The sequence below is a fragment of the Elephantulus edwardii genome, unplaced genomic scaffold, assembly GCF_000299155.1.
Source record: "Elephantulus edwardii isolate Elephantulus edwardi_28Jun2011 unplaced genomic scaffold, EleEdw1.0 scaffold00017, whole genome shotgun sequence".
Taxonomy (NCBI): domain Eukaryota; kingdom Metazoa; phylum Chordata; class Mammalia; order Macroscelidea; family Macroscelididae; genus Elephantulus; species Elephantulus edwardii.
In genome coordinates, this window is record NW_006399767.1 from 22477572 (window position 1) to 22492137 (window position 14566).

The 14566-nt window shown below is 49.5% G+C and overlaps 1 protein-coding gene across 1 annotated transcript in view; it reads left to right on the plus strand.

Moving 5' to 3' along the window:
• MDGA1 (MAM domain containing glycosylphosphatidylinositol anchor 1) overlaps nucleotides 1-14322 on the plus strand; it is a 66452-nt gene extending 52130 nt beyond the window's left edge. The window contains exons 8-17 of the mRNA XM_006882024.1: nucleotides 1745-2041; nucleotides 2890-3174; nucleotides 4631-4782; nucleotides 5817-5994; nucleotides 6210-6233; nucleotides 7312-7464; nucleotides 8038-8172; nucleotides 12801-12931; nucleotides 13164-13272; nucleotides 14231-14322. Coding sequence (XP_006882086.1) covers nucleotides 1745-2041; nucleotides 2890-3174; nucleotides 4631-4782; nucleotides 5817-5994; nucleotides 6210-6233; nucleotides 7312-7464; nucleotides 8038-8172; nucleotides 12801-12931; nucleotides 13164-13272; nucleotides 14231-14322 — 1556 coding nt within the window. The remainder of the gene's footprint in view (nucleotides 1-1744; nucleotides 2042-2889; nucleotides 3175-4630; nucleotides 4783-5816; nucleotides 5995-6209; nucleotides 6234-7311; nucleotides 7465-8037; nucleotides 8173-12800; nucleotides 12932-13163; nucleotides 13273-14230) is intronic.
• The last annotated feature ends 244 nt before the right edge of the window (nucleotides 14323-14566 follow it).

The following is a 14566-nucleotide window of genomic DNA, read 5'->3' on the forward strand; positions in this document are numbered from 1 at the left end:
TTGCCTTGGATTTGGTTTAATTTTCCTCAGCTTCAGCTTGAATTTGCATATGAGTAGTTGGTGGTTTGTTCCACAGTCAGCTCCTGGCCTAGTTTTCACAGCTGATAATGAGCTTCTCCAGCGGTTCTTTCCACAGATGTAATCTATCTGATTCCTATGCATACCATCAGGTGAAATCCAGGTATATAACCTGCATTTATGTCTCTTAAAAAGTGTATTTGCTATGAATAAGTCATTGAGCAAAATTTGATCATTCTCTCTCCAGCTCCATTTCTGTCACCGAGTCCATGTTTTCCAACTACTGAATCATGATAGACAGTGAAAATACTGAGATTGCTAACAGCTAGTTTGCTTGGCTCCACAATCAACACTCTTTGTTCCAGCAACCATGAAATAAAAAGATGAATTGCATTGGGAAAATCTACCAGCAGAGACCTCTCCAAATTACTGAAGAGCAACAATGTCAATCTAGAAACTAAGGTGCACCTGATCCAAGCCCTAGTCTTCACAGTTGCTTGCTATGCCTCAGAAAGCTGTACCAGGGATGATAGAAGGAGAATTGATGACTTTGAACTGTGGTGCTAGAGGATAGCATTGAATATACCATGGACTGCTAGGAGAACAAACATATTTGTCCTAGAGAGTGTGCAATCAGGCTACACCTTGGAGGCAAGGATTCTGAAGCTTCCTCTGACATACTTTGGGCGTGTTGCAAGGAGGGACCAGCCTTTGGAGATGGACATCATGTTTGGGAGGTTGGAGGGACAGAGCATGAGAGGAAGACCCTTGATGAGTTGGATTGATTCAATGATTAGGGATAGGTGTGTCAGGGACAATAAGGTTAACACAAGATAGAACAGGGTTCAGTCGTTCTGAGTCATAAGTTAGCACATAACAACAACTTGAAAGTAGACTATTCCTGGGAAACCATTCATAAGCCAAAATGGTAGAATGAGGAAGCATTGCCAGCAGTTTATATGTGGAGAATTTCTGAGTGCCTCCAGACCCCCCAAATGCCAAATCACACCAAATCGTAAACCCCCAATAACACTAATGTTCAAAGACACCATTCAAAGATGCAGTTTGATACTGAGAAGCTGAGGGTAACTCTTGGGGAAAGAGCTTGGAGACACCATGATGACAGTTTAGGGTGAATGCTATTCCTTTAGTAACTTACTTCAAAACAAACAGTGAACCCTGGGTTCTTTATTTTTTAAAATAAAAATTTTCAGATTTCTTTTAGTTAGTGGAAGCAGGTACTAATTGTAGGTCTTTTGTAAAACATGAAGTAGTGTAATGTAGAGTTCCAAAAAGGGCTTGCCTGCATGACTTTGACAGAAGCAAGAAAGATGGAGGACAGACTCACATCTGTGGTAACAGTCTAAGGAGAAGCTGGAGAACTGGCCCTGTTCCAGTGGGAAGGAGAGAGGGATCTGAGTGAAGATATTTAATAGAAATGTTTAACAGGCAACTCCTCAGTGTTTGAAGAGGGGTAAGAGGGAATAAGTCAAGGTGACTTCAGATCTCCTTCTGAATTGGGAGACCCTGACACAGGGAACCCAGGAGGTAGAGGGAGTTTGTTAAGATGAGTTCGACTTTGGAAACGCTGAAGGGCTCGTGGGATCAAAAGTCTGGAAGGAGAGAAAGAAAGATAGATAGATCAGCTCCCAGAAACCCACGGGTAGAGGCCAGAGGGAGCTCTAATCCTGCGGCTTTCCTCTCTCCCTCTCCCCGGCCCCTGCAGTGCCACCCACAATCAGCGTGCCCAAGGGCAGGGCCATAGTGACTGTGCGCGAGGGCTCGCCCGCGGAGCTGCAGTGCGAGGTGCGGGGCAAGCCGCGGCCGCCTGTGCTCTGGTCGCGCGTGGACAAGGAGGCTGCGCTGCTGCCCTCGGGGCTGCTCCTGGAGGAGACGCCGGACGGGAAGCTGCGGCTGGAGCGTGTGAGCCGCGACATGAGCGGGACCTACCGCTGCCAGACGGCTCGCTATAATGGCTTCAACGTGCGCCCCCGCGAGGCCCAGGTGCAGCTGAATGTGCAGTGTGAGTTCCACCGCCCAGTACAAATTACAGTCACAGCTGCTTCTCTCAGTCCCCAGCTTTGCCTCTTTACCCTGTCCCCCAACCCAAACCCTCTACCTAAATCTTCCTTGACACATCCATCCCCTATGACACTGAGACCCTTGCCCCATTTGCTCTATCAAATATCCCCTGTCTTCACTCCCAGGAACCCAGAACACAAATAATGCGTTTTTGACAGGTGTCAGTGGGGGTTTGAAAGAGAAAGGACCCTCAAAGAGAGGATACTGTCTCAAATAACAGGGCCAAACGTAGTTCAGTGCACGTTAATGTTAATTTAGCCCTCTGCAGCCCTATAGAAGGAGCTCTGCTGGCCAAGTGGCAAGAAGCTGCGCTGCAATCCCTAAGGCCACAGCTGCTGTGCAACCTCCTCCCGTGCGTTTAACTGCCTCTGAAATCCATTTGGATGGTCAGCTGTGGGTCGGTTCCAACTCTTTGGTACACAGCAACAACGACAGCCCTATAAATGGCTTCTCTCAAGCCTCCCACTTTTACAAATGGGAAAATCGAGGCACAGAGAAGTTAGTTCACTTGCTAAGGTCTCACAACTAGCCGATGATACAGCTGGAATTTAAACCTAAACCATTTAGTTCCAGAGATCACTCTCTAAACCTCAACGTTATGCTACTTGTCATCACATACACCAATGTCAGACGTGCTTGATGATCAGTAAGAGGCCAGACGGTGTTAGGCTACTGTAAGAGTGTGTTCGCCCTGAGACTCTTTCAGGTTGAGGGGCATAGCGGTAGGGGTGAACGTGTTGCCCCCCACTCTGTGGGCAGGGTCCCTCTGACCACCGCTCCCGCCCCTAGTCCCCCCGGAGGTGGAGCCCAGCTCGCAGGACGTGCGCCAGGCGCTGGGCCGGCCGGTGCTCCTGCGCTGCTCGCTGCTGCGTGGCAGCCCCCAGCGCATCGCCTCGGCAGTGTGGCGCTTCAAAGGGCAGCTGCTGCCACCGCCGCCGGTTGTCCCCGCCGCCGCCGAGGCCCTGGACCACGCTGAGCTGCGCCTGGACGCCGTCACTCGCGACAGCAGCGGAAGCTACGAGTGCAGCGTCTCCAACGACGTGGGCTCGGCCTCTTGCCTCTTCCAGGTCTCTGGTGAGCCTCCCGTCGGTCCCGCCCCCTCGGCCACGCCCACCTGGCGCCAGCCCTGAGCTGCTTTTACTCTTTGAAGCTCTTTAACTAGTCGCTATTAAGCCTTGCTTTTCAAGGCCCATCCAAGCCAGGTGTAGACCTCGCCCAATCCCCTCCAAACAGTCAAGGATTTTCTCTGACAGTCCCAAGCTCAGTTCACAGACACTTCAATCTGGACCTTTCCTTTCAAAGGAATGGAACCTGGCCCATTCATTATAGCTCAACCCTATTCTTACACCTTTCTTGGGCATGGATTCACCAGACCTTGACACCACCCCTTCTACCCTCTACCTTCACCCCATGCACAGGCTCCACCCCTTCCAGCCTCCCTCTTGACTTCCAGCTGTTCTTCGTTCTCATCTTCAGTTCCCCACACACCAAGCTTAAGCCCTTGGCACTGCCTCATCTCGACTGCCAGGTTTCTATCCTCCAGGGTCTCCAGAGATTTTGAGAATCTCTACCTACCCTGCACCACAGGCCGTAAATTGAGGGCCCAAGTTATATCTTAAAAGAGAGAAGACTCCCCTCAACAGCTCTTGACTATCAGGGGTGGGGATACTGAGCCAACCAATACATATGGTGCAGGCTCTTTGGCTCCCAGAAATTCCCAACTCCTCGCCAAGCCATTCCCAGGTGGACCATGGAGACTTCACATGGGCTGTGGGGGTGGGGGTGTTTACGATGAGCACCAAGGGGAGTGGAGAGGGCTGCCAGGATTTCTGGTATCCCATCCCACCTTCATCCACTATTTGGAGAGCGCCATCTTTCTGTCTGAACTGGTGGCATTATCTCTGGAGAGCCCTAGGCATGCTTGTCCCCATTCCACTGCACCCACAGATTTTGCAGTAGCCCCGGGCTGCCTCGGTGCCCTTTCAGCTATTCAGGATCTCCTCCACCCCACTCAACAAGGGGATAAGATGGCAAGTCACGGGCCACCTCCCCAGCCCCTCCCTACCCAGCCCTGCCAGCCAGAGGCCCCTGTGACATATCCCACCTCCTTCCCCTCTCCCCTGTTCTCCCACACTTTCCCTGTCTCCCCACATTTTTCCTACTCTATCTTGTCTTCCTTCTCCCTAAATATTTTCCACCCTCGTTTTTCTCTCAATCTCTTTCCCTCTGTCTTCCCATTTTCTGTGTCTCCCCAAATATCTTTTTCTTTATTTCTCTCTCAATCTTTACTTTCTTATTCATATAACTTCTCAAAATGTCAATCTCCCTTCTCCACATCTCCTCCCTTCCCTCCCTTTCCCTCTTCTCCCAACATCTCCTCTTCTTACAATATCACATTTCTCTTTGTCTCCTCCATGTCCTCTCTCTGCTCCACCCCAACCTCTTCTGTCTCCCTCTCCCTTGCTTCCTTTCTCTGTTTCCCCCATACCCCCACTTCCCACGGCCCCATGCCCCCTCCCCACCCTCTCAGCCAAAGCCTACAGCCCGGAGTTTTACTTCGACACCCCCAACCCCACCCGCAGCCACAAGCTGTCCAAGAACTACTCCTACGTGCTGCAGTGGACCCAGAGGGAGCCCGATGCCGTGGACCCCCTGCTCAACTACAGACTCAGTGTTCGACAGGTGGGCCAAGTAGGAGCTGGGGCCCAGGTGTGGGCAGAGTGGTATTGCTGACCCTGGAAATACTCATCAAGGCCAGGGGCAGGGGTTGGAAACAGGGGCTTAGGCACTGACCCTCTAATAAAGTGAACTCTTCATGGGAAGAGATAGTCCACTGGACACAGCAGCAGGAGCTCAGAGGTTCTGGAGACCTGTTCCCTCTGAACCCATGCTCTGGGAACAGAGAATTGGTAGAAATCTGTTGGGATCATAGAAGCCAGAGTTGGCACTGCTTACAGAAGAGTCAATGTCTATTCTAGTGCCAGGAGCTGGAGGCAGTAGGTATTACGTGTCAGTCTTTCTTCTGTGGACTCTCTAGAATCCAAGGCCAGAGTCACTGGTCTCATGGTGGTTTCATATCTAGTCTAATTCCACATGAATCTGCTAAGGCCAATGGACAGTTGGTCTGAAGGTTAAGAGTTTGGCACCAGAATAGTCTGCCTATGCTGGAATCCCAGTGCTGTGTAAGCTTAAACAAACTACAAGTCTCATTGACTTCAGTTTAATTATCTGTAAAATGGGGACAATTATAATAAGGAGTCCAGGGTGCATAGCATTGTATGTGGGGCTGGTAACTGAAAGTTTGGCTGTTTGAATTTACCATCTGTTCCTTGGGATGAAAGTGGATAGTCTCCTCCCATAAATATTTACAGCTTTGGAAACTCGGTGGTAGATTTCCATGAGTCCATTTCAGCTCAATGGTAATGGGTTTGGTTTTGATTTTTACTTGATAGGATTGTTATTTTGAAGATTCAATGAGTTAATGAAAGACAAACATTTAAAATAGTACCCACACACGTTGATAGCAACACCATATGCTGCTGTCTGGAAGATGTGACTTGCCCATTCTACAGACAAGGAAACTGAGGACCTAACTCCTAGTCCTTTGCTCTTTCTGTTTCTTCACACTGCCCCCCTAAGTCCTCCCAGGGGCCTGGTCTGGTACTCTCAGGGAGGGTGTGGCCTGCTGGGCATCTGGAAACTCCTTATATCTGCAGCTGAACCAACACAATGCCATGGTGAAAGCCATCCCAGTGCGGCGTGTGGAGAAGGGGCAGCTGCTGGAGTATCTCCTGACTGACCTCCGTGTGCCTCACAGCTACGAGGTCCGCCTTACGCCCTACACCACCTTCGGGGCTGGTGACATGGCTTCCCGCATCATCCACTATACGGAGCGTAGGTGGTGCTGGTGGCGGGGGTAATGGGAAGAGTGGGCCTCTCTCATGTCCAGAAACTCCTTGCACCCCCTTATTCTGTTCCTGGGCTCGTGTCTCCCTCCTGCATGGCCTTTATGGAGGCTTAGCCTGTCTAGTTCCATTGTGGCTCTGAAGATCTTGTCCCCACAACTCACACCCCTGTTCTGACTTGGTTTTCCCCTCTTGTTTCCTCAGCCATCAACTCTCCAAACCTGTCAGGTGAGAGCTCCTCATCCCCTACTTCCTTTTCTCTTTACCAACACAAAGGATGGAAGGGGCTCCCAGAGATATGCTTGTGTCTCTGCTGGCTTGGTGAGAGGGAAGGCCATAACCAGGGAAGGAAGCAGAGTCAGCAGGGCCCATTAGAGAAGTCATATGGAGGATTTATTCCTGGGTTTAAAGCATGTGTGTGAGGAGAGGAAGATGAGTGTAGTGGAATGAAAGCATTTCAAATTCAGGATTTCCTTCCCTCATTCATTACCATCCTAAGCCCCTGGGATCCCACAGGGAGCAAATAAATACCCACATGACTGTCCTGAAAGAATGAAAGGAGAAGCCAAGCTAACCCACCTGCCCTGTCACGGGAGCTGGGGTCCTTGTCTGTGGTCTGTAGACCCACCCAGGGATCTGTGTGTACAAGCCAGGCGTCCGTGAGCCTGGAACTGGGAAGACAGACAATGGTTTCTTTCTTTCCCCTAATTTCTAGCAGAAATTTAGCATCTCTTCTCTCATTATGAACACAGGAAATAAACCACAGTGGTGTGAGCCACACTTGTGACTTTGTCGTCAGTAGGATCCAGGAGTTTTCACACCTTCCTTCTGTTGTTTCCAGTGTCTCATAATATCATTTACCTTCATTAGGATTTCAGAGTCACAGTTGTTATCAGACTCAACACAGGAGCATGTGATTTAGGCCATTTATTACTGTGCCACAAATTTGTGTTTTCTTTTGAAAAACAAAATATTTCGACAAATCGTGTTTCAATGTAATTGATTTCCTTTATAATCCTGTGCATTTCATGTTCTGCATCACAAATGGCCAATCTGAGATAAGGTGTTTAGGAATCTCTCAATACCAAAAGGATCTCTGGCACAGAAAAGGTTAAAAAGTCCTGTTCCAGGAAGAGATTTGTCAGCGGGTATGGTTACTTGGTTCCTCAAGCCCTGAAATCCTGAACTCATTGTTAGAATGCTCAGGAGAGCCTGAGCCTCAGGGGTGACAGGGCCTGGAGGGGCTGAGGAAGCTAACCCCTCTTTAACTCACTGTCCACCCCCTACCCCCATTTTCTCAATACAGACAACACTTGCCACTTTGAGGATGAGAAGATCTGTGGCTACACCCAGGACCTGACTGACAACTTTGACTGGACACGGCAAAATGCTCTCACCCAGAATCCCAAGCGCTCACCCAATACTGGTCCCCCCACTGACATCAGTGGCACCCCTGAGGGTGAGGAGCGTGGCCTTCTGCCAGCAGCGGAGAACTGCTTCAGAGAAGAGTTTAGCTGTAGGGAACCCTTGTCTAGAGGGATAGGAGATGGTGGAAATAACTCCTGAGCTCAGGGAAGCCCCAGTCTAAGGGGGAGACACAGTCCTACCCTCAGGGAACCTTAGTCTGAGGGGAAAGAGACTCAGTGCTGCCCTCAGGGAACCCTAATCTAATGGGGAGATGCAGTCCTGCCCTCAAGAGGTTCAGGTTTGAGGGAAGAACATGGCCTTGCTCTCAGGGATCCCCATTCTGAGGGAGAAGACATAGCTGTGCCCTGGCAGAGAATCAGGAAGCAGAGACATGGCAGTTGAGCAGAAATTCAGACTCCTGTGCTGTGCTGTGCTGTGCTGTGCTGTGCTGTGCTGTGCTGTGCTGTGCTGTGCTGTGCTGTGCTGTGAGGGAGGCAGATGAGTAGGATTAAGTGAACCACCTCAGACTCAGACAGTTGAGGTTCACTCAGAGAAAGAAGTTGGTGGGAAGAGGTTAGGGCCTGACAAGGAGGAGGTAGCTGGTGCATCTCTTCCTCCTCCACAGGCTACTACATGTTCATTGAGACATCCCGGCCCCGGGAGCTGGGGGACCGAGCGCGGTTGGTGAGTCCCCTTTACAATGCCAGCGCCAAATTCTACTGCGTCTCTTTCTTCTACCACATGTACGGGAAGCACATTGGTGAGTCCAGGGATCAGGTAGCCCATCTGAATGTGTGGGGAGGGGGTGGCGGGGTGGGTGTCAGGAGGAGGGGTCTGCAGGAGGCTGGGGACTGGTCCTTGTGAGGCTTGGGCTTTCCAACTATGCTAAGGCACACACTCTTGATGCAGCTACGGGAAGAAGGTTGGCAGAGGGAAGTTCAAATCCAACTTAACTAAGATCTCAGTGTTATGAAGGGTGGTCAAGTCTGCAAAAGAAAGACTATGTAACAGAATAAGGTGGATGTGGTAAAGGGAAGGAGAGAAAAACGAGGCTGATTGGATTGAATGCTTGCCAGGTTCTAGGTGATGACCTTGAATGTATGGTCTCATCAGCCGTCCCAGCCACCGGGTGAGGGAGGTATTTCCATACAGCACAGGGAGGTGACAAATTTGCCCAAGAGCACACAGCAACTCTGGTCTGTCTGACTTCCCCAAACACTAAACTTGAGATTGATGGTTATTTGTTTGTGAGTGGAGAGAGGGAGCCCTGTGTGGGGGTGAGCCCAAGGAGTGCCCCACAGGAGAGATGGTTTCGGTAAGTGACTCAGATTAATCAATGAACTCATCAGTACAGCCATCACTCCGGAGCTCCTGCTTTGTGCAGACACCAGACCTGCAGTGAACAGGATGGATGCATTCCCCATCCTCTTGGCATATTCAGTCAAGTGAGAGAGACAGACCTAAAGCGACTAATTGCACCAGATAGGATTTAAGTGACCCCTGTGACTTGTGTCTGTGTGAGACAGGAGCCATGACAGCTCAGAACGGGGAGATCTGACTGAATCAGGGGGTCTGGTCACAGAGGGCTCCACCGAGGAAGGGACTATTTATAAAGCATTCACTTGTCCACTCATGTGTGCTCAGGAAAAGATACTGTATTTCTCACGGATCAAAAGGACATAGTGACAATGCTCCTCCTACCTCAGTCCTCCTGCCACCTATAGACCCTTTCCAGAGACAATCAGTGTGCTGGACTTTTGAGGGTGGCTTTCCAGAGAGACTTTTTTTACATATAGAAGCTGTTACACACAGAGAGAGATAAATACATATACATGTTATACATCATATACACGTTGTTGTTGCTGTCAGTGTCTTTTCAGAGGCAGTTAATTGCATGGAAGGAGAGTGCTCATCCTTCTCTCATGAAGCAGCTGGTGGATTTGAACTGCATGCCTTTGGGACTTCAGTCAGCTTCTTACCACTAGTCCATCAGAGTTTCCCTTATACATATATGTTGCATACATATATATACACAGGAGTGGCATCTACTTCCTAAACTACATGCCTCTGGAAACTCTGAGAACTTTGAGAAATGACAGTAGTTGTAGAAAGGCTTCAGGTCTTTTGTTCATAGGGTTGCTATGAGTTGTGCTCAACTCAATGGCAATCAACAGCACAACAGGCATATAAGGCTGGAGGTTTGAGTCCATCCTCTGCCCCCAGAGGCCCTTTGGAAGAAAGGCTTGACAATAATTAAAAAAAAAAAAAGGTACTTCTTGAAAACCCTAAGACCTGCCTGTCATGTAAGTCAAATCCAAGCTTGTTGGTGTTGATTCCAACATCTAGTGTCTATAGGACAGAGTAGAAACGCCATAAATTTTCCAAGTCTGTATTACTGTGGATGTGAGAGTAAGTGAAAATTTACAAAGCAAGTTGGTTTCTCCTTTAACATTTCATACACATTTTGTTTTATAATAACTACAATGTAATCGCACTGGTAGCCTAGTGGAAAGAAGCTGTGCTGGAATCCTGAAGGAACACAGTTCGAATCTATCAACTGCTCCGCAGAAGGATGGGCAATCTCCTCCCATGTGATTAACTGACTCTGAAAACCCGCCAGAGGGTCAGCTATGGGTCGGTTCCGATGCAATAGCACACAACAGCAACAACAATCACATTTTCCCATTTCCACCCTGTAATTCTCATTTCCATGAGAATTGCACATAATTTCTATGTAATTCTCATGAATCTTTACATTTTACCCCCTCCTCCCTTCTGAGGTTTATCCTTTGGCAAGTGCTGTTCTTCTGACCTTATATGGTTGGTTATTCTAAGAAATAAGTGCCCCCTTGGTCCCCTTTTAGGCCTATTTATTATCTAGCTGAAAGTTGAGCCACAGAGGTGAGTTTTCTTCTAGGTTCAACAAGTTGCTAAAGGCCAGAGTCGCAGGGGTTCCACCAGTTGCTGGTAGACCAGTAAGCCTCTTGGTTTTGCCTTCCCTTCTGCATCCTCTACTCTATCGACTGTGATCCCTTTTCAAGTGGTCAGTGGTGGTAGTGGGGCACTATCTGCTTCCTCTGGTCTCAAGGTCCTAGAAACTGAGGTTCACATGGCCCATGAGTTCTGTATTTGTTTCTCTATATCTTTGATTTTCTTCTCTCTTCTTTGCTCTGGCCACGTCTGTAATCTTTGCAGAAGCAGATTACTTCATTTTTCTCCCATAAGACTTGTGGGTTTGAAATTCTGAGCTTTTGGTTACCAGAAGAGTAACCACTGTTCTACTGTGGCTTCTTGCCTGGAACATTACACTGCCCAATTAGTTGAATGAAAGGAGGGAGGGAAAGAGAGAAAGGATGAATAATAGGGAGGTCTGGCTTTGAACCCTAAAGTACATCTAACCCTGAGAGTCTGTGAAAGTCCTTCTTCATAATTGTGAAAGGATCTTCATTGTCTCAGCTTTTATTGATTGAGGACCAATGGGAATTGGACATAGACTTTCCCTAAAGAGTCAACTAGGGAATTGGAGATGTGACTCTCACTAGCCACCACATGACATCAGAGTATTTTGGAGATGAGGAGTTTCAGTTTAAGAAGGAAAGGTACCTTTGGGACTAAGAGGGTCCCAGAAAGGCATCATGTTCCTCTTATACCACTGGGTGCTGGTTGCAGTCCTCGTGGGGACCCATCTCCTACCAGTAAGGCACCCCTCATGCCTTGACTGTTTGGTGTACTCCTCACCCCAAGCCTGGCTCTGCTGTTGGGAGGCATATTTTTCTTGCTATGCTGTTTGCTCCCCTTCCAGCAGCTCTGGCATCAGCTGTCCTCAGACCTTGAGTCTCACCTGCTTTTCTTGGTCCATGCCAACTCCTTTCATCCCACGCAGGTAACATTTGGTGGCTCTCTCTTATAGTGGAGTCTGTCGATCTGGTGTCACAGATGGTGTGGTTTTGTCTGTGGGCAGTGCCATGGATCTGCCAGCCACCAGGTGCCACTAAGATTGATTCCTCTCTCCTGGGCCAGGTCTTTTGTGTTACTGGGGCTCAAGGTGGCCTGGCAGAGCCAGGAAAAGGTATTGACATTGTCTGTGCTCTTGGCCAAGTCAGATCTCCTGCTTCGCTTCTAGTCTCTCCAAAATTCTAGGCCCCTGGAATGACTATGGACTCAGAGGCTTAGCACACACAGGCTGATGCTTCCAACATTTCACTTTCATGTTTTTAACATAGTTAAGCTTCCCACTGGCATAGTGGTTAAGAATGTGACTAAAAACGGAAAGATCAGCATTTCAAACCCACCATTCACTCTGAAGGAGCTAGATGTGAACAGTCTGCCTCTAGAACGATTACAGCCTTTGAGATTCTGTGAGACACTTCTGCTCTGTTCTTTAGGGTTGCAGTAAGTCAGAATTGGCTCAATAGTAATGGGCTTTGTTTTATGTGGCATATGTACCAGCATGGTTCTTTAAATCATCCAATACTTTCCTTTAGCTTGGGCTTAAGCATCAGCTATGCATCAGGAAGCTGGATAATGACTAGGGATGGTAGAAGGAGAACTCATGCCTTCGAGCTGTGGTGCTGGAAAAGAGTATTGAATATACCATGGACTGTTAGGAGAACAAATAGGCTTGTCCTAGAGAGAGTTAGACCAGGCTGCTCCTTGGAGGCAAGGATTCTGAAGCTTCGTCTGACATACTTTTGGACATATTGCAAGGAGGGATCAGTCCTTGGAGAAAGACGTCATGCTTGGGAGGGTGGAGGGACAGCACAGGAGAGGAAGACCCTGGGTGAGATTAATGGACTCAGTAACTGGGGTAATGAGGGTAGGTCTGTCTGTCAGAGACAATAAGGTTGGCTCAGGATAGAGCAGGGTTTAAAGCTGTTTGTACATAGGGTCACTATGAGTTGCAAGTGACTCGATGGCACATAACAACAACAACAAACATCCATGGTAGAGAAATCATGAAAGGGCTAGTTTTATTTACCTCTTAAAATACATGTATAAAACCTGTCAAGATTGTTCCTCTACCTGCAGAGATCAGGTCATGTATCATGTGTCATCAGAAGTGGGGACTTGGCTCTTCTAGAATCCTGCTCTGTGTGCATGTGTGTGCTTGTGTGTGTACATGATTAGCAGAGAAGGGAAGAGTTACCTTGATGAATGGAAGTCCAGTCTTTCCCATGCTGTGGTCTCCCCAGAGCTGATGGGACATTGGCTCAGTCTGAGGACGGGAAGATCTCACAGTCTAGAGTTAGTTTCGATGCCCACACTGTGGACCTCGCCCCCTCCCACAGGGACAGTCATGGAAGCAGCAGTGGGAACTTGGAGCTCAGTGAGTGCCCACAGTTTCCTCACCCAGAGCTCATGGCCTCCATTTTTGCACACCCATCGCAGGCTCCCTCAACCTCCTGGTGCGGTCTCGGAACAAAGGGGCCCTGGACATGCATGCCTGGTCCCTCAGCGGCAATAAGGGCAATGTGTGGCAGCAGGCCCATGTGCCCATCAACCCTAGTGGGCCCTTCCAGGTGAGTCTGAAGGCCCCCCCCTCCTGCCCCGGCTTCCCTAGCCCTCCCAGGCCTGCTGCTCTATCCAGAAAGCTTTGGCCGGGTGTAGTGCTTGTTCTGGGAGCTGAGGAGTACAGGCAGCATGTGGGGGTGCTGCCAGGTAGATGGAGGGGGAAGGGTGTATGGTGGTGGGGCGGGGTTCTATCCTATTTGACAACACCTTTCCAACCCCTGCTTTCTGACCCTATACCAGATTATTTTTGAGGGGGTTCGAGGCTCAGGCTACCTAGGGGATATTGCCATAGATGACGTCACAGTGAAGAAGGGAGAATGTCCCCGGAAGCAGATGGATCCCAATAAAGGTGAAAGACAAGAAGGAGTGTTTGGGTGGGTGGGGCAGGGCAGTGGTGTGGCTGGGCACTGGGTCCCATGTGGCTGTGCGGCTGGGCACCATGTGGCTGCGTGGATGGGCACTGTGTGTCTGGGTACTGGGCGACTGTGTGGTTGGGCACTCCCATTGACCTGGGAGGATGTATCTGATTGGCGTTCTGGGTGTCTTGAGAGGCTGAAGGTGTGCATTTGTGACTGAGTATCAGGGTCTGGGTAGTTGGTGCCCACTGTGGACCTCACGTGACTCAGGCAATGAGGACAGTTAGGAGACTCAGGGCCTGTCCCTGTGTAAGCTTACTACACTACTGACAACATCACTGTGTATATCTAAATACACCTCTGTGCATGTGTGGGCCTAGATGTGCCCTCATCTGTCTGGCCACTTTTAATATAATAGCTGAGGTTTATGGAGCTGCTACTATGTACCAGGCAAAGTACAAAACCCCCGGGTATGAATGGTTACATTTACTCTCCACACTAATCTCTGGGAAGTAGTTATTTTACTATTAGACCCATTTTACAAATGAAGAAACTGAAGTTCACTCAAGCCAAATGTTGTTGGGTGTCATCGAGTCGTTTCTGACCTATAGCAGTCCTGTGTACAACAGAACGAAACATTGCCCTGTCCTGTGCCATCCTCATCACTGTTGGTATGAGTGGCCCAGTTGTTGAAGCCACTGTGTCAGTCTATCTTATTGAGGGTCAAATAAATTATCCTAATGGGCAGTATTGCAAGGTTTTGAAACTTGGCAGGTTGACCTCACCCCCACCTCATACTACTTCACAAGTGTGTCTGTGTTCATTGTGGGTGGGCAGGGCCCCACTTTCAGGCCCCCAGAGAGACGGGGCTGAGTAAAGTGGCACTTTCCATGGTCTGCCTGTGGGAGCTGACCAGAGCTCTGGCTGTCTCCTCTCTCTTCCCCAACACAGTGGTGGTGATGCCGGGCAGTGGAGCCCCCTGCCAGTCCCCCTCCCAGCTCTGGGGGCCCTTGGCCATCTTCCTCTTGGTGTTGCAGAGATGATGAGAGCTGCGTGGCCCCCTCACCCCGCCCCCGGCACACCAAAGTGTCTGCATCGTACCAAAGACTGACTCCCGCCAGCCGGGGTGCCCAGGGGCCGACCCGCCAGGGAGGGGGCCTGAGTTGGCTGAGAGGATGAGCAGAGAACACTGACAGAGGCCCGGTGCTGAGGCCTGGAGACGGTCGTTTGACACACTCACACACTCACATACACAGAGATATATTAAAGCACAAGTTTCTATTCAAC